The sequence below is a fragment of the Salminus brasiliensis genome, chromosome 23, assembly GCF_030463535.1.
Source record: "Salminus brasiliensis chromosome 23, fSalBra1.hap2, whole genome shotgun sequence".
NCBI lineage: Eukaryota > Metazoa > Chordata > Actinopteri > Characiformes > Bryconidae > Salminus > Salminus brasiliensis.
In genome coordinates this window covers 32,322,814-32,347,777 of record NC_132900.1, presented here as the reverse complement: position 1 = coordinate 32,347,777, position 24,964 = coordinate 32,322,814, and the positions used below count along the sequence as shown (strand labels likewise).

The window sequence follows — 24,964 nt, the reverse complement described above, 5'->3', positions numbered from 1 at the left end:
GTTCATACATGCATCATATTTGAGGCTGTGGTCAGATGGTAGAGTGCATTTTGCTCAAAGCGGCAGTCTATCCCATGGCAGGACGAGTGATCCAGTTGGAAAATGTTCAGCTTAAACAGATATGTGTCACTTTTCACAGGATAATCCAAAAAGGAGGTTATTGACCCAGAGGGGGGACAGGAGGACAAATGACTGTTGGGACAGCAGTTTAGCTCACATTGGTCATTCACATTCATACATTCTTAACTATGACCATTGAGATATCCTTCTCCAAAACACAGTGTGATGTGATGCTGTATTGTTGCAGAAGCTCCACTGCCTGAGTGCAGCCTAACAAATGCAATGCAAAAACTACTATCTTAGCAAGTGAACACTTCTTAAATGTAGTCTAAATATCTAATATTTCTCATTTTCACATTATTGTAAAAAATATTACAAAATCATTTAACTTATTACTATCATTTTTACTAATTTTATGTACTGAAAGTGACTTGTTCCACTAGCAAATCATTTTGCAGATCATATCTGTCCCTTAAAATAAGTAAAGATAAGTTGGAAATAAGTTAATTCATCTAACAACATTACAGCTCAGCCAGTTTGCATTGCTTTGCATGTAGCTACCAAGTAGAAGTAATCCTTAGGGTGTAATAAAAGTCAGAGAGCATAAGGGGTTAATGTTTATTCTCTTTAACAACAGGTGCTGTCGGGAAGCCTCCTAAACCAGGTGAGCAAAAACAAACAAACAAACAAAAAAAACCCACAACATTAAAAAAGGTTTTTGCGATGAGGATCTGAAATCCTTTAAAGTGAAGCTTGTAAACTTCGCTTCCAGCTATGGATTCAACTCCAGTCTCATGCCTCATATCAGCATCTCAGTGCTGAGGAAGTCATAAACGATCATGTCATGGTTATTGTATCTGCAATAGAAATATGTGAATTTTGGCTGTGCCTCCCACACGGCTCATGGTAATGTCCTGTGTTCACACTCATACACACTCCCTCTCTCACACCGCGTTTGACCTTCTTGACCTCATGTGCGTTTGCTGAGGGGCGAACAGTCCAGCGCGGGTGTGATGTATTTGTGTGTTCAGTCAATGAGAAAGAGAGACCTGATCATGTTCACGCCAGCAGCTTTATGCATGTGATGATTGGCCAAGTGTAAATTTATGTCAACACCGCTCAAACAATGGTGCACCCGAGCTGATTAGCTTGTTGGCTTAAGCTGCACAATAAGTGGAAATTTCAACTCTTCGCTGCGCGACTGGACCCTGCTCTGAAACTGCAGTGTAAATATTTTCGCCCCTCTCTCAATGCAGGCTGTGTTAGTACATTAGCAGCATTGGCCATTATTGAATTTCCTAAAACAGCGTCGATTTCATCTGGGCCCAGCGACATGTTGTTTGGAGAGATAAGGAATTAGGCGAATGCAGCCAGAGTCGATAAGGTTTGGGCCGGCTCACTGGCTGCTCCGAGAGGGACCTTTCCATGCTTTGAAAGAGGCATTACGAGTCTCAGACCTCCCCGCTATCATATTTGCAGGGGAAGTTGTCTTTGGCTGGAATGACTGGAGTTGGAGAGATTTGCCCAATACCTCACTTCTCTGTCCTCACCATACAAATGAGTTAACGACTGTGAGGGGAAGCAGACAGTTCACGATGAAGACCCCCCATTCAGCTGCTGCAGTAAAAGACGTGAGACTCGGGTTCACTTCTGAAGTCAGCTTGAGTCGGGCAGCCCTAATTGTGAATGAACAAGACTTTCTGCAGACTTTCACATAATGTTATGCTACAACATCGACCAGCAATTACAATATATGGACAAAAGTATTTGGACACCTCTCTTAATCATTGATTTCAGGGGTTTCAGGGATTCAGTCTCACATAGCCTCATCAAGCGCCACACTGGCTGTCTTGTGAATAACGATGCTCTTTTCCGTGCTTATAGGCTTCAGTAGGACAGCGCTCACCTTTTTATTAAGTCTACAATCTTAAAGTTACTGAACAATGGGTTGGGGCCAAAACCTGCAAACCTGAAGCTCACAGGTTGGAGTTAGCTGATCAGCAGCTTACTGAGTATAACTGGTCTATACCTTGCTTAACAACAAGAGGAAAATATATCTCCTTGTGGATAAACCTAGCATTGTGTTCAAGTCAACAGCATACGGTAGTTTATGTCAGTTGGACATAGATTAATTGTGTCAATTAGACTGTTCAATTGTTCCAGATTTATGAGGTAATGAATCAGGCTGCACTGTGTTTTGAAGTAAACTCACTGTAACCTCTGGATGTTGTCTTCCAGAGGGCGTCAGAAACGAATTCTTTACACTGATTTTGCCTTCTCTTCAAGATTGATAGCCTTTGAAGGCCCAACAGCAGAGGGGTTCTCCAAACTGTTGTTCTCCCAAGGATATGAACTCACAATATTTGGATCACCACTGTGGGACACTTAACTACTACAGTGCTCCATACACAGTTCACATTCTTGTCAAATGTGCAAATAAAACATGGAGACTGTAGCAACAGCAGTGGATTAGAGCTTGAGGTTAAGGACTGAATGGTAACGTTCAGGTTTCAAATCCTCACCCTAAGCGAGACTGCTTAACAAAGCGGCTATTCAGGCTCATAAACTACTCTAAATGTTCACATGTTCGGGAAACAGTTTGTGTAAAGTAACATTCAGCTACACAGATGTGCAAATTCAACTTCCTGACCTCACTAACGTGATTGTTGCTGAATGCTCAGAGCAATGCTTAAAATCCAAAATCCAGTAGAGACAGTTACTCCAACAAAAGCAGGATCAACTCAATACCGTTGATTTCAGAAAAAACTATGAAATGAGCAGGTGTCCCAAAACTTTTGTCCATATATTGTAGCGCCTTTAATTATATAGTGCAAATCTTTGAGTTGAGCCAAAGCCTGTACTATAGGCCAAACGTGATATCATAAACATAACAGATGGTTAATTAAACTCTGAAAAGTCTGACGCATGACGTCATGTCTTGGCTCGTTCCTGTGCTCATAAAACTGGATCTAATTGTGAATCCTATCCTAACACTGAAGCGGGCTGTGAAAGCAGAGAAAGCCTTACACCCTGAAGTGACCAGCTGGAGTCAGAGCCTTAAGTGAAGGTGGACTCCGCACTAAAGTTGGACAAGACGTACAAATGTACGAAGGTCTGGCGCAGAACACAACCGCTTGTCAGGAACAGTTTGCGAGGATCCTGTAAGTGCTAAAACCCAGACTGCAGGACTTTTACTGGTTCTGTGTTTGTGGAAGATTTAGCATGTGAATATGATGGTGCAGTTTCTGAGAGATGGCCATTCATGGTGAGAGAAGATCCAAACTGAATTTGCAGGATTAGCTGCTCATTAAGAATGGATACCTTAGCTCTGTTTCTGTGGCGGTTCTGAAACAGCTGTACTTTGTTTATATGCAGTGTCAGGCTGCTTGCTTTGAGGAGATATTCTTCCTCATTTAACCCTGTTTTACCCAACATCTTGCTGGAGACATCTGAGAATCCCTGTTAATTTAGCATCATTAAACTCAGTAAAGCCACGTAGGTCATAGTGAAAGTGAATTAGCTCGGAATTTGTCTCACTATGTGAAGGAAGCTCTGTGCTGTCTTTATTGTTGGATGCACGCTGATGTTTTCTGGGCAAGCGTGCTCTCACATTCAGAACCCTTTCGAATCACTATGGAGACATTATTATTATTTATTCGTCTCATCAGACTAAAGGCCTTGACACAGTGAGAGCGATTTATTTGAACAGTTTATATGAGCGGCAATAAATTAATTCCAACACATGTAGAACTGAGCACACCAAGTGCAGGGTTTACACTGCGAACAATACCATGTTAGTTTATTCTCTGTCTGTTGGATTTGTGCAACCACTCGATCAATCAGTGTCACTCTGCTGCTGGCGTGGTCACAACCACGCTAAATTTATATGTTTTGGATGTACAGTAGAGCCCAGACATGTATACAGTACTAGAGACCCAGACTTGAGGAAAAGTACAAGTGCTCCATCAAAAAAGTAGAAGTGTAGAGACGAGCAGAAGAGTCTTTAAGCTCAGTACTTAAGTGGAAGAACTAAAGTATTTAACGTTTGTGTACTTAAGTACTGCAGGCAGTTCAGTGCTACTCAAGTACTAAAAGTAAAAGTACAGTACTGTGTTCTGTAGTTCGTACAGAAAGCAGTCAAAAGTTTGGGTATCAGTGTTTCTATTAGTTCAGATGCTCAGACTGAAGGCCTGTCTCAGTTCCTCTGGCTGTAGTAGAAGGACAGGACTGTAGGAGACAGTTCATGAACACGAGTCTTCAGTTCACTCTCTAAACAAACTCAGACCTGACTCAACCCGCCACATACAAGAGTTTCATCTGTAAAACCAGAGAGGAGAGCAGCTCAAACCCCTGAGCTTCACTGAAAGATCTCAGGTCATTCGGCACATACGAGTATTTGCAAGAGGTGAAGATGGAGGTGTTTCTTTTGGTGGTTCTTCTTCTTCCATCTGGAGATAAACTAACAGAGCTCTAGCGTTAGTGTCCTCAGAGGAAGACCGGCAGCATACTCGCTCACGGCCTGATCGCCTGTTCTGCGCAGTGTTGAGGCGGCTTCATCAAACCCGGTGACAGCGCCATCTAGTGCTCTGGAGGTGATAATGTGGGTTCGAAATGATTTGGAGCATTTTTATAATGGTAACGAGTAACGATGTAGCACATAAACATGGAAGTCGGAGAAAAAGCTAATATTCCAGTAGATACAGATACAGCCTTTTAGTACTTAATTACAGTAGTGAAGTAGTTCTACTTCCTTACTGTACATCTCTGGTAGAACCTGTCTTTACCTGTGTAGATAACGCGCGAGAGAGAGAAGTAGAGAGTGATGCAGGAAGAGAGAGTCGGCCAGGCAGATGAGCTGGGAGGCAGCTTGGTGTCTCATGGAGCACATGTGCTTCTCATTAGACCTGTCCTCAAGTTGCTCGCTGCTGGCCTCTGATTGTGAATAATGGCTCTTCCTGAGCCCAAGTCCACAGTGACAAGGCCCAAAGCCCAGCCCACCCCATTACCCCCACCCCCCATGCAAAAAACCAATACTCACCTCCCACTCATCCCCTGGCACGGCCCACGGCCCAGAGGGATTGAGAAGGCGACCTTGGGACGGTAACCGGAGCCTGTGGAGGAAAGTTCTCATTTTCTATTAACGCACTTCAAGGCGCGCAAGACGTTCCCACGCAGTTCCTCCGGCCTTGTTTGCTTTCACTGCCACGTCCCAGTTGGCCGTGCATTCAGGATAGTTGCGCACGCTGAGGGTCGATCCGCAGAGCCGTTAATATAAGCCATGTTTCTTGCCGCTAGTCGTCAGGGGTACCGTCATGGGGTAAAAGGTTCGATTCCTGCCAACCGTGTTGGACAGACAGCGCTCTTCATATCCATTTTGGCTAGAGACGAAAGTGTAGACTCACTATTCATTTGGAAAACTTCGGTCCCAATATATTTCAACAGTTTGTATTTCTTGCCATTTGCTACAATATGGTCATCATCAAAACATGGTCCTACTTTTAGTGTGTGATTCATTAGAGTTTTTCACAATACCTCAGCTGAACGAAGCGCTTCAAAACCTAAAGTGTTTTGACAGTTCTGGAATAAAAAATAATAATAATCTTGTGGGAATATGGTACATGTCTGCACTGGATCTCAGATATCTGTGTATTTAGGTCATAATAGACATTAGACTTTCTACACTAACGTCTGAATAACAGATGTTTAAAATGCAGATGTATCGACCAGGAAAAAAGAAAGGCTGTAAAAAGCAATGGATCAAACTGATTGCTTTCTAAAGTCTGGCTTTCATTTATAACATTTTGAGATGTAGTGTGTACGCAGAGAATTTGGAATAGTGTCAGCAATGCAGCAGATTGATGTTACCTGCATTCCTTATCTTTTGTATTCGCTCAATGGACGTCATCCTGGATCTCCTAAATTGGTGCATCATGCAAGATGGAGGACAGTTTCTCGACCTTTTGAAAATATAATCAGATCTGCTTAAAAAACACCTGTTAACCATCAGAGCTTTTTTTCTTCACTGTAATATCCCTATCCATCCTTTGTGCTTAATGTGAAAGTAATAGCAAAACATGGAGGCCTTTGAGGAGACAGAAGGGGTAGATCTTGTGAGCTTGTGTTAACTGGTCGTATCATTTCTCAAGCTGACTTGTCAGATGAACAAGGACTGCCTACAAGAACCAAATGCATGTGTGGACCATCTGGACACGCTTCGCCAACTGAACATACCAGTGCTGTTGGCTCTTTTATTGACATTTTTCTGATGCATGATTTGCACCATAGCTTTCCTCAAGACATTATAAATAACAAAAAGCCGACATTTGTGGCCAGAGCGTGTGCCAACGTGCAGCATTGTGAGGGATTTTGTGGGCCATGCATGTGAGCGTGTGCATGTACTTCTAAAAGGGGTTGTATGGTTGGGTGTGCCCGTGAGTTTGGACTGGGATGAGAACCTATTTTGCAATTCATAATGTGGTTTACCCCATAGCTCATGTCATAAACGGCTGCATAAACATGTCATATACATGTTCTCACAAATCACACCATTTTTTTTCTTTACCAATTTATGACCGAGCATGTGGGATGATGTAGCATTATAAAAGTCCAAAAGAGGCCATGTTCAGAGAATTGTCATTAGAAATAGGTTGGGTCACTTGGTGGTCAAGTAGCTGGTGAAAAACTGTGCAGAAGAGAGCCACAACTCACAGTTCTGACCTTCCTCATGCACTACAAAAAAGTATTGGGACACCTGCTCATTCATTGTTTCTGCTGAAATCAAGGGTATTAAAAAGAGCTGATCCTGCTTCTGTTGGAGTAACTGTCTCTACTGTCCAGAGATTTTGAAAGAGCATTGCTGTGAGGATTTGATTGATTCTCTACAGGGACTAGAAAAGCTGTTTGTGTGCATTTGCACATCTGTGTCAGCAATGGGTGCAGCTTAAAGTATCTGAATGCATTCATTAGAAGGAGTGTCCACAAACATTTGGACATATAGTGAATCTAAAGTCATTTAGAGTTTATGATTGAGAGCAAAAACAATGTACTGGCTAGTGATGACTCCCAGACTGGAAAGGTGACCTAAAGTGGTGGACAACTCCTAGTTTTGGAGGGGGCTTGTTTCAGATTAGTTGAGGCGTCACAGGGGCGGTACAGCCTTGTTGTAATGCACATGAGTGCAATGGATCGTTTTACAACTGCCTGTAAATGAGCACAGCAGTATGGCCTGGAGGTTTGCACCACTGCCAGACTTTTTTGAAGGTTTCATTATTATAAGAAACAGTAAAAGAGCCCAGCAGAATATGCAGAACGTACCAACAGCGTGGAGGTGGTCACTGTACTGTACTACACTGCAGCAGAAGATAAGGTTTCATTATGACAGTGGAAGTGTAGGAGCTTGGGTTGAGCCAAGCTGCTCCCATTGGTCAACAGCTGCTCCCATTGGTCCCGGCTTTGATCTTAGGTTTGTGCTAACCTGGAGGCATGGCAGGATTGTAATAAGAGGAATGCTACTGTTGAGGTTTTCATCAACGATAATTTGTATTTACAACTCAATACATAGGCAAGGCATGCCACAAGATTAATAAATAAACAAACAAATAAAAACAATGAAAAAAGTAGGTAAATTAACTGTAAATAAACAACACTATATGTCCAAATGTTTGTGGACCCCCCTCTAATGAATGCATTCAGGTACTTTAAGTTGCTGACACAGATGAGTCGCCATGCACCATGCCTAGAACCATGCTTAATGGCAGACATGTAGATCCGTAGAACCATGTTCTACCATGTTCATGCCCCATCCAATACTTTTGGGATGTTCCAACATTCTGACTTCACTGACGCTCTTGCTGCTGAATACAATCAAATCCTCACAGCAATGCTCCTCCAAAATCTAGTAGAAAGAGACAGTTACTCCAACAAAAGCAGGAGAAACTCTTTAGTACCTTTGATTTCAGAAGAACCAGTGCATGAGCAGGTGTCCCAATACTTTTGTCCATTTAGTGTAAATTTGATTTTGTCTCCCCTACATAAGTAAAGTACAGGATTAGATGACCCATACAGTCATAATTTACTGATATGGCAGACCATGTGCAGACATTGGAGCCCATAATCTAAGGCATCCCCACACCTGCAGGTATCCAGACATATGCCACATCCCTTTATCGTCCATCAAACCATGAACTCACAGTTAATGCAAGTTCTACAGTTTGTAATGTAGAAGAAGAAACAGAGCTCTCTGGCAGTTGTTCACCTTCAGACCGCAAGCTCTGGGACCACACGCTGACAGTGCCAATGACTCATAAGGGGAAAAACAAATGCAGTTAGAGACCTTGAAGCGTAGCTTTGTCGTCGTCACTGCGCAGGAGTGTGAGTGCATAATTAGAGCAGCATGGTGCTGTAAGAACAGCTCTCATAACTCTGTTGGCAAGTGATGTGAGGCGAGGAAGGTCAGGGTGCCTGTGCACATCGTCATAGTCAGAAACCAGTCCAAAATGTCCTTTTCAATGAAGTATGAACAGTAAGAAGTAAGGTTGCACAATGCATATTAACCCTTGTGTTTTCTCCACCATGTTTAACAGCAGATCAAACCCCCCAAAATGATCTCCTGAGTTTTCCTAGAGTGACCTAAACATTAGAGACTTATCAAAGCTCATCAGAAAAAGCCTGCTAAATGACCACATAATGAACCTCCAACGTCTTCACAGTGACTTCCTGTGTGACGGGGAGAACATTGTGTCCTGCTTTAGACACTGAGGAACATACCTTAAGGATAGCTTGCTCTGGCAAAGGAGAGAAGGCTAATAGAGAAACATCCTGCCAAGTGCTGTGCCACCTCTCCCTCCATAGTTGTGATGATTTTCCTTGAACTTTGTGGTAGGCCTTAGGGCTTGTAGTGAACAGGCCAGAAAGTAGTGGTTGGATCTTGGAGCATTTAGCTGCATGGCTCTTCAATTGCAGCGCTAAAAGGAAAGGACTGTGCATGTCCTGTTCTTTGGCTTGGCAAGGCTGCAGGTTAATGAAAAAGATTGTGATCTACAGGAGTTCTGTGCCGTCGGATCCCAGGGCCCTGTAGATGGTGTGCTGTGGCTGCTGTCAGTTACATGGATCAGAGCCACAGAATTCTCTGCTTCTCTTAAATTAAATCCTTCAGCATCCCCAGCTGCTAGAGGGACAGACAGGCAGACAGACAGACAGACAGATAGATAGGTAAGTAAATAGGCAGGTAGGAAAATAGGCAGGTATTTTAATAGACAGGCAAGCAGCCAGATAGCCAGGCGGGTCGATTAATAAGCAGGCAGGTAGGTAAATAGTCAGGCAGCTCAATAGGCAGGAGGTAGGTAGGCTAATAGTCAGGTAGGCAGTTCGATAGTAAGGTAGATAGACAGTATAGGCTGATGTAGAGGAGCTGGAGACAGCAGAAAAATGTAGCCTCAGAAAACCAGACAAAATAACTGTTAGACGAATGCTTTCATATCCCGTTCCCCTCAGTATGGAGTGTGTTTGCTCTGAGGATTAGCTTACCCAAACCTTTCATGCTTGGGCTTTGGAGAAACTCTTGCTCCTGATATTGACTTTGGCCAAATTAATGCTGGACAGCCATAGACTCTGAGCTCTCCCACTAACTCCTGACAAGCCAAGGACTGCACAGACGTGATGCGTGACCAGATCCTTCTAGTGTAGTTTATGGCATGTTGCACCAGGTTTGCTGTGCTTTAACAGTGTATGGACAATAAATAGGAAAACAGTTGGGGGTGACATTACTCCTTTCCCTGCTGGACAGAAGAATCATCCTACTAAAACTTGGTAGGTAGGTTGGTCAGTGTCCTCAGGCAACTGCTGTTTGCTGAAAGGTATTCCTGGTCATGCGTGTGCATTCACTTTGTTCAGCGCCCGTGTTTTTCTGTGCTGTAAAATGAATTGCTGTTCTGTTGCAGCTTTATTTTCTCACTCCCATTGCTTCAGATTAGTGTAATTGTTGTTCTGGGGCATGCGTGTGTTTGTGTGTGAACTCAAGCAACACTCATTTGGCCGGCATCGCAGCCAGAACAAATCAGCCAGTGGTGTGCAATCATCTGGTTAATCAGAGAGGCATGGGAGTGGTGCATATGAAAAATGAATACATTTACCGCAGGGGTCCAATCATTTCATTTCCGTGTGATCTGATCATTAACAATCAATAGCAGGCAATCAAATCTAAGAGGAATCAGGTCTTCAGTGGGGCCTGCGTTTCAGCTAATACTGCAGATACTTTACTAAGCTGGGGAACATTTCAGATTGGACCTAAGCTATTTGTAACTTTACAGCTACAACAAACACTATATGTTCAAATGTCTGTGGACACCCCTTCTAATGAATTCATTCAGCTACTGAATTAAGTTGCACCCATTACTATGGAACTGTGTTCTTTGGAATGATGATGGTACTCCGATACTTTTGGGATGAGTTGGGAAGAGGGATGGGGTGGTGATCACCCAACTTTCCTTCTCAAAATCTAGTAGAAACTCTTCTTCTCTGGACAGCAGAGACAGTTACTCGAACAGAAGCAGGAGAAACTATTTTTAATATCCTTGATTTCAGAAGAAACAATGAATAAGCAGGTGTCCCAATACTTTTGTCCATTTAGTTGTCCATATATTTTAATCAGCTGACCAGTCAGTTTTTATTTTTTTTATATAATGCAGCAATTTCTGAGAGCTTTACTTTGGACGTTTCATTGTAACTTTAGATATTGGATGGAAAACACTTTGCAGTTCGGCTGCAGTTCAGACGAGCCGGTCTTGCAAGTTAGAAAAACAAGTAAAACAACCCGAGCTAATTTCAACCGAGTCCAACGAGGGTCTTTGATAGGGGTGTACATGACCACCCATCAGATTAATTTAGAGGATATATTCCTCATACTCCCATCCTCCCCTCATGAATTAGTGCAGGTGGGTAGAATTATAGGCCGATAACCCTGTTGCACCCGGAGCTTTTCAGGGAGACGGCGTGAGCAGCCAGTAATACATTCCAGCCGGACTGGGCTTGGCCTCGGGCCCATCGGGGAAAGTTGGGCTGCCTGGGCGATACATGAGGTTCTTGAGGGAGGCTCGCTGTCTGACATGGGGAAACCAGGGGAGTGCTTCACAGTGCATCATTAGCTAATGGCAGCCGTCCCGCGTCTCGGCGCCTGTTCCATGTGTTCCAATGATGATTATTAGGCTGATGATCAGTCTCGGGTAGGTGAGAAAGTTTAGGGACGGGCCCTGCGTTAGTCGCTGCACGTCTATGAGACGACATCAATCTCAAAGCAGTCCTCCTTTTTCTAATCCTGTAGTGCGATCATTTGCAGTGAGGGACGTTTCCATGATATCCTGAAAACTCTGAGAAAGCCTGGAAATGGTTTGAATAGCACAGAGAATTAGTATAGTGTGACTTCTCTGAATGGTACAGCAGTTACTACAAAGAATTTACACACCGGAGACACTTCACAGGATAGCTCAAGACTCCAGGCCTCTCCATCGGGGTCTAGGGTTCATCACCTTCAAGGCTTCTGTAGCTCAAATGTTCCAAAACAGCTGCATGAATCTTGGAAAGTTGGAACACTGCATGAATCTTCTGCTTCTCAAGCCTGGACTGTATTGAGCTTACAGTATAAGCACTCACCTTCTACTGTTCTAGGTTGAAGACTTTCTCCTAATTTATGCACTCTTGGCTGCGACCGATCTAGAAAACTTTAAGGGAATTTACTGCGGTAGGAAGACCTGTCTCAGCGTAGTCATCAGAGACTTGAAATGTCACACATGCTCAGTCTCCTCTTTTTCCATTTGTCACTGTTTTTACTCTATTATGAGCTTAAATAGTAGGATTTAGAAGTGCTTCGTCCTCTGATTTATGGAGGCAGAAGCACGGCCGACAGACAAAAACGCTCCTCTCTTCCGCCCACCCCCGAGTCATAAAGCAAGAATGCAATCTGGCACATGCCTCGGTTTGTGTAGCATTTCCATGTGGAAAGAGAACACGATCCTGACGTAAATATTCAATGAGATCAAACTCCTTTTTCCTGCAGCCAAAGAGACGTTTTTTAAACCCTCTGCCTCTCTCGACCACTCTCACATTGCTAAACTGCCCCATCTGGTGTCTACAGTCAGAGTTGAACGATGGTCCTGCCTGCCAAATAAAACTCTTGATGCTGGATTGAAACATGGGAGGTGACACGGGATTAAAAGAGAGATGGTTGAGGGGATGAGGTGGGCTGTGGATAAGGGGGTTCTTTAAAATGACTGATACTCCCTGTATTACATCCTGCTCTTATCCTCTTCCTTCCTTTTCCTTCTCCTCCAAGGTTATGGGAGCTTGGGTGCCGGTGGCCTGGGTACTGGAGGAGTCAGACCTGGAGGTGCAGTATAGCTGATTAATTATTCCACACAGTCTCAACAATAAAGGTTTAAATATCTGTGAATTCTGAGATACTGTGATGGTACCAACACCACTGGATAGTGATGTCTAGGAAAAGTCATTTAATTTCAAGCTGAAAAAAGATCATTTAGGGTTTTCTCTGCTGTTAAACATGGTGGAGGCTCATTTTTACCCTTATGACAACACAAGAGTTAAGACAAGGGTTTAAAGGGAAATCAATCATCATTGCAGAGAAGAACTCTGTGTTCCTAAGAAGGATTTCAGTATTTTATAGCAGGTTCAAGAAAATACATAATTCTGCTGTAAAAGAAAATTCAACGTAGGTTGGAAGTTCTTATCACATTTGATGCAGAGCGTCAGTATGGTCGACTTAATGCAATTCCCAAAGGTGATCGCTGTATTTCCTCTCATAGCTGGTTATGGTGGATATGGTGGTGGATTCTACCCTGGAGCCGTAGCTGGCGGACTGAAACCAGCAAAGTCAGGTTACTGAAACCCTGTTAATTCATCACTAATGGCAGGAAGTCCTTCCAATGCATCAATTATTACAGTAAATCAATCAAAGGTGGATGTTAGTATATCAAAAGCATTTAACATTGATTAGATGTTTGTTTTTCCATTCTTAGGTCTTGGTGTTGGACTTGGAGGAGGGGGACTACCTGGTGGTGGGTTCCAGCCAGGGGTTGGTGAGTATTATGTTGAGTGTTCTCCAGCTGAAAAGTCCAGATTAACACACACACAAAAACAAAACAAAACACACACACACACACACACACACACTACCCTATACTGCTGGTTGACCAGCTTAGAGGTTTTTTTTGAGTTTCATGGACTTCATGGTCTATCATCATGACCAACTTGACCAAGCTGGTTGTGATCAACCTTCAGTCTCTGCTGACGTCACACAGTATATTATTTTTATAGGTTAGTGAGTTACTTTAGACCTGGATAGCGCTCAGTGATTGATTCTCAAAGCAAATGAACACTGCTATATAATGTCAATTGAAAAGTCAAAGCTGCAAAAGAGCAAAACAAGCAAACGTGGCCACAAGTGAGAAGCCAAAGACCACAGGACTGGAAAAACTCCCTCAGAGCTGGAGGAAGAAACCTTGAGAGGAACCACGACTCAAATGAATAAAACCACTGATAAATGACTAATAAATGGTAGAAAGTCCCTAACAGCAAATAAGCCTGTATTTGTGCTCAGATAATAATAATAAAAAGTAATAATAATATAATGCCACTCAATGACAACACAAAGTCTGCAGCTAGAACATGAAATACTCAGTATGTAAAATATGAATGTTATATTTCCTTCTCTGCTGTATTTGAAAAGACACATTCTTTAAATAGCTGGAATCTCTCTCAAAAAAAACTATACAGGTTTTCAGCTCTTCTGTAGATGACCGAAGCTCTGTTCAGTGGTGTTTGGAGCTGTGGTCAGATACATTAACGAATGCTAGCCAGCTCAGCTCCATCAGTGCTACAGTTCCAGTTAAAAGAGGATAAAGACTATGTAAAGAGTGCGTAAAGAGTGCATGAAGAGTGCGTAAAGAGTGCGTAAAGAGTGCGTAAAGTCGAATGAAAGGCTTCACACAAGCAAAGTCGAATGTGCTCTGTGGAGCATGTAGCTGTTCATTTGTTAGCCATTGCTAAGCTTCATTCATAAGCATGTTCTCGTGTTCCCTGGTCCTGATTTAGAGCCACAGCAGCAAAAAGAAACCCTTAACTGATTTCACAATTTCACAATTTAGCTGTGCAGACTGTTTGGCTCTACTGCCTCTAGATGAAGCATTATGGTTCCATAAGAGTCTCAGTTAATGACTTTCCCTTTTTAAGAAGCTGATCTAGTCTACTAACTTCTTTCAGGTGCTGGAGCAAAAGGCCTCAAGCCTGGAAAAGGAGGTAGGGTAATAGGCCATCATTTCTTCTTAATCTGTTAATTGTACATTTCTGCTGCTGCTGTTTTTCTCAGCTCACAGCTACAACAGTAAAGAGTCAAGCCGGCTACTTCTCAAAAGACTCATTCATAAAAATGATGAGTCAGTTTTTATGCCTCAGATAAATAAGATAATCATGGACTATGGACCATCTAGAGAACTAAAGTTTCAGCAGGGATACCATTCCAGTGAGGTTGGCAGCGACGGAGGCCTGCAACAACAGTATGAGGCAGTGTGTCGGCGGCGCTCCTCCAGCAACACTCCTCTTTTCATGGTTTTCCAATTGGCTCGAGCTTCAATTAGAGGGCTTCAGATCTAGAGCCAAATCAACCAGCGAGTCCACTGGTGGTGTGTGTTTGTGTCTAAATCCAATGCGTTACCTCACATTCCGAAAACGAGCATGAAATGTCTGCTCTTTTGCGTCAGATAGGAGAAGGTTAGACAAACAGGAGAAAAGTTTGAATCATCCTGTGCCAGATCCTGAAAACACAGCTGGTGTAGAGAAGGTGAGATGAGAAACCTGAGGACTAAAAGAAGTGATGTTTGGAATTCGAGATATGCACCTCAACCCTTGTGATGTCTCAAAGGTCAGAAATGACCCGGCACCATGTTTAACAGCAGACAAATGATGATCTTATATCATTATTAAAGAAATTTAAATACTAGTAAATGATAGTTTAAATTTGAAATTAAGTCATTTTTAAGGCTACTCATTTAAAAAAAAGAAAAAAACTTGTGAAATAAAAACTGCTGTGAGCAATAACTTTTATACAATTATATAATTTTGCTAACCTTTGTGTTTTCTTACGAGTCAAAACTGAGCCTCCACCATGTTTAACAGCAGAGAAAAGCCCCTAAATGAAACTCAATGACTTGTCCTGGAGTGACCTCAACATTAGAGACAGTGGACCTCCACCTTTGTACAGACTTCTATTAAAGCTGTTCTCCACCAGGGTACAGAGACAGTCGTTGGGTCATGTTCATATACAGAGCATTCAGATACACAGGGACTGTAGACTGAATTTGTGCATGTGCTCCTACAGGGCCAGGTACTGGAGGGACTGCTCTAGGTCCTGGTGCAGGTGGCACTGGACTCCCAGCTGGAGGTAAGATACACAACAATAAGGACGTCTGATGTGAAAGTGTTCAACAGAGGAACTCACTGACTCAGACTTCTTCACAGTGGAGGTGATCAGAACCAGGGGTCACATAGTGATTGATATGAATGGGAACTGTGGCCTTTCTGTCAGCTCCAACCAGTCTGGCCAATCTTCACTGACCTCCGTCAAGGCGTTTCCATTTGCAGAACTGTCGCTCACTGGCTTTCTGTAATCCCACTCTGGAGACTGTTGTGATGGAAATCCCAGCAGATCAGCACTTCTAGAAACACTCAACCAGCCTAGTGGCACCCACAGCCATGCCAGGCCCGTCTTTCACCTTTCTGATGGTTGAACTTTCTGGTGAACAGTGCGATTTTTTTTTAAGAACGCCTGGCTCCTATCACCACTACTGTGAACAAGTCTGACTGTTTACTGCAAGTTACACAATAATGCAGCATTTCTCTTAAAATTGGTTCCATCTTACCAATTTGAGTTATGCTGATTATTTAAAACAAATAAATAACCAGTTAAACAAACGACCAGTGAAACCTCTTCTGTCTATCCTAAATGATAATAATTGAAGTAATTAACCCAGAATGCTCATATTATTAATAATTAATTACTCAATACATTCCTGGAGCCTCTTTGTGAAGGGCATTTGACTGACCTTACCACACCACTCTGCACTGTTTTACTGGGAGTGACCCCTTGCTGACATGCTGTTGTACGTTTTATTTGAAAGCGAACTGGCCAGCGGTGATCACAGCATATGCTGTTTTTAATTAACAAGGCCTGACTACAGAAATGCTCAGGTTACATTACAACTCTCCTGACGGTCAGAAGGACATACGGCCTTCTTTACACATTTACAGGATTACCTCACACGCGTAAAGCCAACGAGCATCACTGAGTTTAGAGCTCAGGCCACAATATTTTAGCTACATCTGGAAGGTTTAGGAGACCGCTCCATTACAGTGGTATGAGTGGGGCACTTCAGCACCAGTGTTTGGCCACCTCATGGACAGTATACTTCTGTACATGTAGGATACTTTTTTCATTTAATGTGCTGTATTAAACGACTGTGTCACCTGTTTATGTGTGTTTATGCGGGGCCTTGGGCCTTTTGAGGTTCTGGTCTCAGCTGGGTTCCTTAAAAGTCAAAAGTAAAAGTAAAAGTCCTATAAAGATGTTTTCAGGGTATTCTATCTCTGTTAGTTCCAGTTATTCCTCAGACTGGTCTACCAGGTGTGGGCCCTGGGGGGAAAGCCCCGAAGGCAGCAGGAAAGGCACCAGTGCCAGGTAAGTGTATGTTCGTTTTTATGGATGCTTTGATTCAGAACTAAAAATATGGTGTAATTGGAGTTGATCATTTCATCATGCAGTACACAGACCTGCAGTTTTAATTCAAAGACAACACAAACAAAAAAATTATGGTTAATTGTCGTTTAGCAGTATCGTTCCACTGGGGGGCCGAGGGCCACAGTTTGAGACCCACTGCCTTGGAGTGATCACTTTAATTACTTTAATTTAATTACATATTCGATTACATAATAAAATAATCAATACAGTGAATTTATATTCTGTATGAACAGTTTGAGGATTTAAAGAAACATGGGTATTGTTAATTTCTTAAACAAAAAAAAAAAAACACCATACAGTTCTCTTATGATCAAATTCAAACCATAAATATGAAGAGGACCCCAGCTGAAAGATTGTCCACATTTCATAAAATCTCTGTTTATTTTATGAACAAGCTAGAAAAAAGAATCCTGGATTACATTTTGCTGTTGTGACTTCGGTGTATTAGTGCTTTATTATGATCAACTTTGCTTTTATAACTGAAAGAAAATGTGTTTTATTACAGTTTGTTTCTAAAATAAATGACCAGGTTTAAGAGGAAGGTTTCTGCAGGGTTTGATATAATGCATTACTGGCCTTTTCAGGTGTGGGAGTCCCTGGAGCTTTTCAAGGTGGACTTGTACCTGGACAAGGTGTGTGTCACAACACTGTATAACCAAAAATATCTGAAAGAATATTACTTTAATTTAATACAATATTAGCTTAATAACTTAGTCATTTATTTCAGGATTGTCTGTGAACGTTTAGAATTCCTGAAGTGATGATAAACTATCATCATAATTTTTAAAATCTACTGGTGTATTTTTAAAGTTAAAAATGGTGATTAGACAATAATACCTGTTCAGTTAGCTAGCTCTGATGGGTGTCTTTATTCATACACTCCTGCCATAGATTAGCTAGCTGTTAAAGTCAGGTACGTGTAAATGTAAACACGCTTTGTGTCTGTACAGGGTTTGGTGGCCGGGGAGTGCTTCCAGGTGTAGCAACAGGAACTGGACTCAAACCAAAATCAGGTTTGTTAATGACTGGTCATGATAAAAGAAGAGGGCTAAAAACCCTAGCATCGCATTCGAGAGGTAACTGGGACATAGCGGTCTAGTTAGTTACTGATCACACTTAATTACATTATATTCATGGATAAATGTCAGCAGTTAGGAAGTTCTGAGTGACTCAGCAGTCTGGTGTGCTACCGATACAGCCCGGGGGTTGAGGGTTTGAATGTGGGGGGTTCTTGAGAGGCCGTGCTCTCTCTGGGTGGGTAGATGGCACCACCAGTCTATACCAGCCGCTCCTGATCAGAACCTTCTTCCAGTCTCTCTTTCTACTATATCAGTATATAATCAGTGTGTTCTGCTGTGCAGGTACTGGCGGAGGTCTGATGCAGCCAGGGGTTTTTCATGGATACCCTCTCAAATCTCCTAAAGCTCCAGGTAAAGGACTGTAAATAATCATTTGGTAAAGATATTGTTTAGCTGATCTGTAGTCTGTAGTTTTGCCAGGTGGAAATTTTGCTCAGTTCCAAAAACAAGCAACAGTACTGAAAAAAGCCAGATGACATGAGCAGTTAGCAACTTTATCCTGTGCAAATGTAAAAAAAAAAAAAAACACAGATACACTGTATGGACAAAAGTATTGGGACACCTGCCCACTCAATGTTTCTCCTGAAATCAGAAGAGTTTCTCCTGCTTCTGTTGGAGTAACTGTCTCTACTGTCCAGAGAAGACTTTCTACTAGATTTTGGGGAAGCATTTCTGTGAGAATTTAATTGCATTCAGCTTTAAGAAATGTTAGGTCAGGATGTTGGATGGATGATCACCACCCAGCCTCATCCTCATCATCCCAAACTCATCCCAAGAGTACTGGATGGAGCTCCACCACCATCATTCCAGAAAACACAGTTCTTCCACTGCTCCACAGCTCAATGCTGGGGGGCTTTATAGCCCTCTAGCCCACGCCTGGCATTAGGCAGCATGGAGCCAATAGGTCCATGATGTTTATCTGCTCCAGAGAGTCCTATTCTATTGGCAGTACTTCTTCTCTACAGGGACTAGACCAGCTGTGTGTGTGCATTTGCACATCTGTGTCAGAAATTAGTGCAACTTAAAGGAGCTGAATGCATTATTTAGAATGGGCGTCCACAAACATTTGGACATATAGAGTATGTTGAATCTTTGAAATGTGAAATCTCAGTCTTAACTATCCGTTTTAGCTTATTTCTCTCCAGTGCAGAGACATTTTCTACCTTATTATGGACACCACATGCGCTTCTATGGGTATCACCCGAAGGTTACGTATGGTGGGTTGATCTGCAGCGTTTACTATATGAACAGTTCTCTTTCTGGGGCCTACAGTGTTTTTATAGACCTCTTTAGACTATTAACCATTATACATCCAGTTATTACTGGAATTGTACTGGTTTCACATGCAAAGAATGAATCAATTTCCACAATGTTATTAAATTCTGATCATAATACAGATTCTCTTCTAAATGAATCCACACATGTGGGAGGAGAGGGGAAGGTCATAATTCAGGCCTCAGAATCAGGACTTTACGCTTTTAGACCATAGTCAGCAAATAGTGTAATACAATCTACTGGAATACATCTGCAGTGCTCCAAAAATGGACATGTACATCTCTGTTGTCCTATTTGGGACTTTCTTCTCAAACCATGCTCTCAGAATGACCAGTAAAATTATGTGACTCATCCTCATCTATAGTATGAACTCTGCGGCTGTATTTTACTTTTCTCGAGCTTAAACACAGTTCATATCCACTGTAATTAGGATGAATTCATTAATAATAATAAACTGTACTATTGGTCTTTGGTGACTGTTCTCTAAACATATATCGGATTAGTTGTTTTATCCAAAACTGCACATTCAGCAGATGAAATGACAACATGTGAAAAGAAGCATGGAGATGGAAACGTCCAGTTTTTAGAGTAAGCCCAGCTTGGATAATTGAATGTTTCCCAGGTTTTGGGAAGATTAGGTCATACTTTAATTAAATTCAGCTGCATTTGTCCAGTTTTGTGTGCTCAATGGTTTGTTTGTTTGTTTGTTTTTTTTTGGGGGGGGGCAGTTGTATGCGTAAGGCATGACCTAATTTACACCAAACCTGCTGCAACCGTAGAGAATATAGAAGGAAAGTGTGGATACTAACCTCCTCTCACAGCATTTAACCTGAAAAGGAGCATCATAAAGGGCTGCTGCAGTGGCCAGGGTTCAACATTCATTTTCCCCAACTTGTCTTTAATGATTTGACTATTTTTAACGGACTGAAGCAGTTCATTAGATTTTCTTCGAGAAAATCTTTGAGAGAGTGACTTTATGAGCTTAGATATGAAATATGACTCAGGTTTACTTTCAGAAAGTCTAAATACATTTAAACCTGGCTGTGTTCAGTCAGTTTTGTGTTTGAATATGTTTTATTTAATATTAATTTTAGTTTACAGATAGAAGATCGTTCACTGTGGAATACAGTCTGGGCAGAATGTCTGTAGGTGTCAGTAGAAGATAAACTGATCTCCAGAAGCATAAACTTAAATATCTTTTCAACATTTTAAGCAAAGTTTGTGTTTTATTTTTGTTTTGTACAGTTTGAGTGAAAAAAGTAAAGGAGACCCAAGCAAAAGTTTGGGTACCCCCAAGAGATTTGTGCTCTGAACTCATTCTGTTTAGCTTGTTAGGGTTTTATCTTCTTCACGGTCATCGTTAGGAAAGACCAGGCCAAGCAGATTTCAAAGCTCTGTTAAAACTCGGCCGTAGCGTTGTTGCCCGGGACAGTGGGTCAGTTATCAATGTTGAACCCTAATTGGCTGTTGCTTTATGCAAAGACGGTATCAACTCTACCTATCAGAAGAGCTGATTAAGGGGATGACGCCGCACTGCAGTAAATGATCTAAATTATAGTCCTGCTGTGAAAACGTCTCACAGATGACCATCAGATGGTCTTCAGCTCCTCATGCGTGCTACTCATTTCTCCAACAGGTGGCATTCCTTATGCTGGTGGCAAGCTTCCTTATGGTACAGTGGCAGTCTCTTGAGTACATGCATGAATCCCAGTCCTTGTGTTTTATTTGATTTGTTGGGATGTTAGCATGTTGCCTCACTCTCACGTACTGTGCTTCAGGTTATGGTGGCTTTGGCGGTGGTGCAGGCCTACCCGGCGGCAAAGCAGGTGCTGGCACTAAGCCAGGCTACCCCACTGGCACTGGTGTGTAATAAACCATCACAAGAACATCACCAACAGCGTATGAAGACACTGCCACTGTTGCACTGTAAAAATAGCTTCTTAGCAAGTGAAATGCTCTTAAATGTAGCCTAAATATCTGGTATTTCTTATTTTTACATTTTTGTTAGAATATTATAAGATTATTTAACTTATTACTAAATTAGTTTTTATTCCGCTAGGAGGGGGTTTTGCTTGGTTTAGGCTTTATTTCTTGAATAAAGCAAAATCATCTGCCAATAGAAAAAGATGCTTTTACAACAAGTAAAAATACATTTTAATTAAGTAAACTGAGGTATTATTGATTGCAGTGCAGCATTGGCTGCACAGTACAGGGAGCTGTGCATGTCCACTGGCTGATGTTTCGTGATGCCTTTGTGTGTTTAGGTGTGGGAACACTGGGTGTTTCAGCTGCACAGGCCAAAGCTGCTAAGTATGGTAATACTTCACGATTCAGTCTGGATAGTTTATGTCAAATGAATTGTTCAGCAAAGAATCAAACGAGCATCATTGATCATTTACAGATGCAGAAGTCATTTTAAATATCTGATTGTGATTATGTGTGCTTCTTTAGATTTAATCAGGAGATGCTAGGCTGATGGTGCGAACAAACACTGGACTTATACTGATATACTCATCAATTTCATCTAAATAAACAAAACTGTATCAAAGTGTGCTTAAATTAATATAATTAAATTACATTAATGTATTAAAATGTTTCAGAAAGCTTTGTAAACAAGTTTTAAAAAACAGCGATATATATCTCCAGTCCAGTGTTTGTTAGCAAAGTTAGCCTTCGTTCACCTGCTCTAAAGTAATGAAAAGAAAACTTCAGATATCAGACATGTCTTAGCTGTTTAACTGCATCAAGGCTAAGTGACAAATTATGGTCTTTTGATCTTTTGCTAAACTGTCCCTTTAATAGCACTGCATGCTCACTATCCACACAGCACCATGAAGCGGGTCACTGTGTAGAAGTAGGTATTAGTAAATACTGACGATACTTATAATATGGATCAGGTGATGTTCGGCTGTTCAGTGAAGCTTTTTAGTGGAAAGGTCATTTGACTAAATTGAGGCAAAACCAGGGGGAGAAGTATTTTACTAAAATACTTAATAAACACTCTGTGCTGAGTTTCCACTGCAGAGCTGGGCCAAGCAGCATCAGTTAGAATTAAAATAGTAAACTTGGAATATCAATGAAAAAGTCCACGAAGTGTTTTTGTTAGGGTGTGGTGTGGGGTTTGGACTCAAGTGCAGTTAATTTATTTATTTAATGATACTACCCCTTTTTTAGGGGTATTATTTTATGGTGTGTGTAACAGATGGTGAAGCTCTTAAGTATTTACAAGATTGGTGCTTGGTGAGACTGTGGCGGGGCTCAAACTCCCAAACCCTGGAAATGGGACCACCACCATCTCCACTGCACCACCGCAGCTGTGAGGGGTGGCGATATAAAACTATTTAAAAGCTGTATAGAAAAAAGGGCAGGAAAACGAAGAAAGGAAGCAGCAAAAGTGGAGTGAACTCAAACCAAATACAATCTAAACCTTTTCAACTCAATATTTTCTAGTTTTCCTTTTCACCACTGTTCACAGCTTAAACTCTTTCAGCTTTTCTTCACTGTTCACAGCTTAAACTCTTTCAGCTTTTCTTCACTGTTCACAACTTAAACTCTTTCAGCTTTTCTTCACTGTTCACAGCTTAAACTCTTTCAGCTTTTCTTCACTGTTCACAACTTAAACTCTTTCTTTTCTTCACTATTTGCAGCACGAACTCTTTTCAGCTCTTGCATTATTATATATTTTTCCCCACAACTCAGACCCACTGTAACCGGTCACCCCTCTACAAAGGTGCGACGGGGGAGTGTGTTTGGCTGGGTTTATATATAACCTGCCACACAGGTGGGTCTGATCAGCATTGATTACCGCTTGGGATTCTGGGGCTTGGAGTTCTTTGCTCCAGCTCCACCAGCTTCCCTACTGAGCAGACCCCCTGCTGGTGGCTGACAGTACACACTGCCTGCTCACACTTTCTGCTAAATGAATCGAAAAAAAAGAAAAAAAAGTTCATAATAAAAGATATTTTTTTTGCATTCTCTTGCTTGACCCTGCATAGAAATGAGAATATTGAAATATTAGTACTAGGTTACAGTGTTTAAAGGTTTGGTAATGTTCTGGACAGTGTGGTCATACGGTGGTGTCTTCAGCTGAGCTCCTGTGCTTTCCTCTAGGTGCCAGGCCTGGTTTAGGTGGGATTGGAGGTGTTCCAGGGGCTGGTGGACTTTACCCTGGTGTTGGAGGTGAAATATTAAATCACATTAAATAAAATTCCAGAATTTTGGTCTGATCTGTGTCCGGCTAATGAACCTTTTGATCAGTTTTAATAAATCTGCCTGATACAGATTTCTTTGTGTGATTAAATACCACTTTTCCTAAATAAGATTTAAACATGTAAAGATTCTGCTTATAATTTCTAAAGTTCATTAGGTTTGATATTCAGCCTTTTTGTTTTCTTATTTCTTATTTCTTATATCTCTGATCTCTTATTTGAATTCCTCTATGAAAGATATATACATGAAGATACACGAATAACACACAACTATATATACATGCATTGTGTGTATACTACAGTATACTACAGGCAGATTATTATTTGCAGTCTGACTGCAAAATCACTTTCTTCTCCAGGGTTCGGTGGTCTAACACCAGCTCAGGCCAAGGCAGCTAAATATGGTAAGTGCTAATATTTCAGATGCACCCGACTGTGACATGGATGATGTTGGCGTATGAATTAAACATGGTGTTCATGGAGTTACTGATCATAGTGGTTTATGCCTTTAGGTGCTGGAGCTGGTTTGGGAGCTGGAGCTGGTTTAGGTGCTGGAGCTGGTTTGGGTGGTGTACCAGGAGCTGGAGTAGTCTACCCTGGAGCAGGAGGTCAGAGAAACAGAACTGTAGTCTTGCTCTTAACCCCTTCACACTCCTGGGCCTATCACACACTAAAGTGTATTACTCAGTAACTGCAGGGACCTCTGTACAGACTGGTGGGGCTGTTCTCTGCAGTCCACCGGCGGGACATTGACTGATTAAGGTGTTATAAAAGATGACGACCAAAATGAACATTTGTATTATTATAGAATATACGTAATTAAGGCTGAATGTGTTTTATTAGAGTGGGGACAACAGGAGAACTTAACCAACTGCGGTGTGTTTGATGTTCTCCAGTAGGTGCAGGAGGACTTACCCCTGCTCAAGCCAAAGCTGCTAAATATGGTGAGCATGAATTATGTTTTAATTATAATTAGAACCTGTAGCCCATCTGTCGATGCATTTCATTAATTTAGCCTCACAGAGCCATTCAACCTGTGAACAGTAACCCTGACACACTCACACCATCACCACACACGCTAAGAAATGTCATTACCATGTCAGTATCACTGTTGCGTAGATTAGAACATGGGTGTACACTGAGTTCCTAATACTAGTGCTTATGTGTTTAGGTGCTGGAGCTGGTTTAGGTGCTGGAGCTGGTTTGGGTGGTGTGGGTGGTGTACCAGGAGCTGGAGTAGTCTACCCTGGAGCAGGAGTAGTCTACCCTGGAGCAGGAGGTCAGAGAAAGAGATTGATGGATTATAGACATACCGACACAGAATTAAGAGCTCAGTGCAGGGGAGATCAACTAACTCTGGTGTGTGATGTTCTCCAGTAGGTGCAGGAGGACTAACACCTGCTCAAGCCAAAGCTGCTAAATACGGTGAGCATGAATTATGATCTTTTTAAGAGATGCCCACACACACACATACACACACACACATACACACACACACACACACACACACACACACACATTAGTTAGCAATATAGATTACTGTA

The 24,964-nt window shown here is 41.9% G+C and overlaps 1 protein-coding gene across 1 annotated transcript in view; it reads left to right on the top strand.

Moving 5' to 3' along the window:
- Positions 1-24,964, top strand: part of elna (elastin a) — a 59,421-nt gene that overhangs the window by 21,237 nt on the left and 13,220 nt on the right. Inside the window, exons 5-23 of the mRNA XM_072668689.1 lie at positions 698-724; positions 12,386-12,439; positions 12,873-12,944; positions 13,086-13,145; positions 14,329-14,364; positions 15,443-15,505; positions 16,715-16,798; positions 17,443-17,490; positions 17,809-17,871; positions 18,220-18,288; positions 20,849-20,884; positions 20,991-21,074; positions 21,477-21,527; positions 23,323-23,391; positions 23,780-23,824; positions 23,933-24,028; positions 24,317-24,364; positions 24,592-24,699; positions 24,798-24,845. Coding sequence (XP_072524790.1) covers positions 698-724; positions 12,386-12,439; positions 12,873-12,944; positions 13,086-13,145; positions 14,329-14,364; positions 15,443-15,505; positions 16,715-16,798; positions 17,443-17,490; positions 17,809-17,871; positions 18,220-18,288; positions 20,849-20,884; positions 20,991-21,074; positions 21,477-21,527; positions 23,323-23,391; positions 23,780-23,824; positions 23,933-24,028; positions 24,317-24,364; positions 24,592-24,699; positions 24,798-24,845 — 1,161 coding nt within the window. The remainder of the gene's footprint in view (positions 1-697; positions 725-12,385; positions 12,440-12,872; positions 12,945-13,085; positions 13,146-14,328; positions 14,365-15,442; positions 15,506-16,714; positions 16,799-17,442; positions 17,491-17,808; positions 17,872-18,219; positions 18,289-20,848; positions 20,885-20,990; positions 21,075-21,476; positions 21,528-23,322; positions 23,392-23,779; positions 23,825-23,932; positions 24,029-24,316; positions 24,365-24,591; positions 24,700-24,797; positions 24,846-24,964) is intronic.